This window comes from Arachis duranensis, chromosome 6, assembly GCF_000817695.3.
Source record: "Arachis duranensis cultivar V14167 chromosome 6, aradu.V14167.gnm2.J7QH, whole genome shotgun sequence".
NCBI lineage: Eukaryota > Viridiplantae > Streptophyta > Magnoliopsida > Fabales > Fabaceae > Arachis > Arachis duranensis.
Window position 1 is genome coordinate 98,776,600 of NC_029777.3, and position 2,921 is coordinate 98,779,520.

The 2,921-nt window shown below is 45.1% G+C and overlaps 1 protein-coding gene across 1 annotated transcript; it reads left to right on the forward strand.

Annotated features, from left to right (window-relative positions):
• Positions 1-735: 735 nt before the first annotated feature.
• Positions 736-2,712, forward strand: LOC107494992 (uncharacterized). Its single transcript, XM_016116026.1, has one exon. It carries the CDS (start codon positions 736-738, stop codon positions 2,710-2,712), a length of 1,977 nt encoding a protein of 658 aa, XP_015971512.1.
• The last annotated feature ends 209 nt before the right edge of the window (positions 2,713-2,921 follow it).

The window sequence follows — 2,921 nt, forward strand, 5'->3', positions numbered from 1 at the left end:
TCCCAATATCTTTTTATGATATTTTTAAAATAAATTTTTAAAATACATTTTAGCAAAACTAAAATTTATAACTAATTAAGTATCTGAATTTTTTAAATTTTTTTTAATAAAAATTTAATTTTAAAACACTGATAATATAAAACAATTTTATACGTACGTGCATCTAAATATTTTCATAATCAGATATCAAAATTAAATTCATTAAATACATAACTTTTTAGTAACAATAAGTTTTCTTAAGATTAAAATATATTTTATCTCATTTTAATTAGGGTAAAAAACCTAATCGAGCCAAGGGAGGAGAAGCTTAACCTAAATCCGCCAAAATGAATTTCGATACAGCATTCAACCAAAACGAAATTTTCATATAATTCGAATTTATATGATTCGAATTAAACTTGAATGTAGTTCGAATTGAATAAACTCGAATTACATGAACTAATGCAATCCAAGTAATTTGAAACAAATAGTTTCGAATTAGAGAATAGTAATTCGAACAATATCAATTCGAATTACTTTGAAAGTGTGATGCTAGGTATAGTTCGAGACATATTGACTCGAATTACGTATAGAGGATAATTCGAATTTAGTTAATTCGAATTATGTATATATGGTGCGATAATGGAGTTGATTCGAATTAGTGGGAAGCGGAGCTCTATATATATGTCGAATTAGTTAGGAGCCGTTTTCTATATATATGTTGTGAAATCATGTTGCTGTGAACAAAGAGGTGAGATGGCTAGTGAGGATAGTTTTCTAGTGCTAGTACACCACAGAGGATCGATTAAGAGAAAAACTCGGTCTGGGGTGAAGTTCACGGATAAGGATCCTCTATGTATTATCATGAGCCCCGCCACCAGTTACGATGGTCTCGCGAGCTCTGTGCTTGGCAAACTTGGTCTGGAAGGAGTGAAGAGAGTTAAGAAATTTTTCTATCGCATTCCAATCACGGTGCTCCACGATACGGTGAAGTATGATTGTTTCACGATCGGGAGTGATGAGGACTTGCAGGTCATGTTTCTTTCTCGTAGGCAATTTCCGGAGGTGAGGACACCAGAGCTATTGGCTAAGTTCGTCGACGTGGTATCTAGCTCTGGTGGGCCGAACCGGAATGCCAACACTATAGCCACGGCGGCCGGTTCGAGCTCGAGACCTGCGGTTGCTTCTTCCTCCGTTCCAGTGTATGAGGCAGCGGTCCAACCTGCCGCCTCCCCATCGTTTGCTGTTGATCTCGCCGGCAATGTTGGAGACGCGGTTGGATATGATGAACATCATCCGACTGAAGTACAGTGTCCTCCTCCGACTGGTGTTGGCGAGGCATTGTGTGATGATGCAGATGATGATGAAGTCGAGCCGGATATTATCGCTGATGAAAGCGGTGATGATGTTGGTGCGAGTGATCTGATTATGCCTATTGGTGGTTCTAGTTCTGGCATCAATCAGTACCCACCCCATTTTTCATCGTTGGATCTGGATGCCATGAGGCAGGACGGACATCTTGGGCAGCTAGCTGGATTTGGCGCTAGAGATATCGACGGGTCTGCCGGTATAACAGAGTTCCAGGTTGGTCAACAATTCCAGGATAAAGACGAGGCGCTGTTGAGTGTCAAGACGTATAGCATCCGCCGAGGGGTACAGTACAAGGTGGTTGAGTCTGACTATCGCCGGCACGTGGGAAAGTGTTCTGAATTTGGGAATGGGTGCACATGGTTGATTAGGCTGAGCCTCCGACAGCGCAAGGGCATCTGGGAAGTCAAGCGGTACAACGAGCCGCATACCTGTCTCGCCACCTCCATCTCCAGCGACCATAGGAGCTTGGACTACCACATGATAGCGACATTCATCATGCCAATGGTTAGGGCTGACGCATCCGTCAACATCAAGGTGCTTCTAAATGCAACGGCAACACATTTTGGCTTCAGGCCTACCTACCGGAGGGTGTGGATGGCCAAGCAGAAGGCGGTAGCAATCATCTACGGGGACTGGGATGAGTCGTACAACGAGCTCCCTCGGTGGGTCTTAGGAGTTCAGTTGACTATGCCTGGCACTGTAGCAGTCCTCAGGACATGCCCTGTTCGAGTTGGTGGACAGGTGGATGAGTCTCAGGCTTATTTTCATAGGATGTTCTGGACTTTTCCCCCTTGTATCGAAGCATTTCGGCATTGCAAGCCGTTGGTGAGTATTGACGGCACCCATCTATATGGCAAGTATGGGGGAACGTTGCTTGTGGCGATTGCACAGGACGAGAATTTCAACATACTCCCTGTGGCATTCGCACTAGTTGAGGGTGAGAATGCTGAGTCATGGTCCTTCTTTCTCTCCCACCTCCGACAGCACGTGACACCTCAGTCGGGTCTGTTAGTTATTTCAGATAGGCATAACGACATCAAGGCAGCACTTGAAGCACCTGATGGGGGATGGCTACCTCCGTCTGCATACCGGGCATTCTACATTCGACACGTTGCAGCGAATTTCGCCCTCAACTTCAAGGGCAAATATGCCCGGAGGCTTCTTGTGAACGCCGCATATGCGAAGACCGAGGTGGAGTTTGACTACTGGTTCGACATCCTGCGCTCTGAGAATCCGGCAATGTGTGACTGGGCGAACCGAATTGAGTACTCTTTGTGGACACAGTACTGTGATGAGGGCCAGAGATTCGGTCACATGACGACCAATATATCAGAGTGTGTCAATTCAATCCTAAAGGGGTAAGGAACCTCCCTGTTTGCTCGCTGGTTAAGGCCACATACGGAAGGCTGGCTGAGCTATTCGTGCGTAAGGGTAGGGAGGCCGAGGCTCAGATGGGTACTGGACAACAGTTCAGTCAATACCTAGTAAAGTGTATCCAGGCCAACCTGAAGACTGCCAGGTGCTTCACGGTGACTGTTTATGACAGGGATAACTCGAAGTACACCGTGGCT

Coding starts and splice junctions, on each gene's coding strand:
- LOC107494992 (XM_016116026.1), top strand. CDS start 736: ATGGCTAGTGAGGATAGTTTTCTAGTGCTAGTACACCACAGAGGATCG.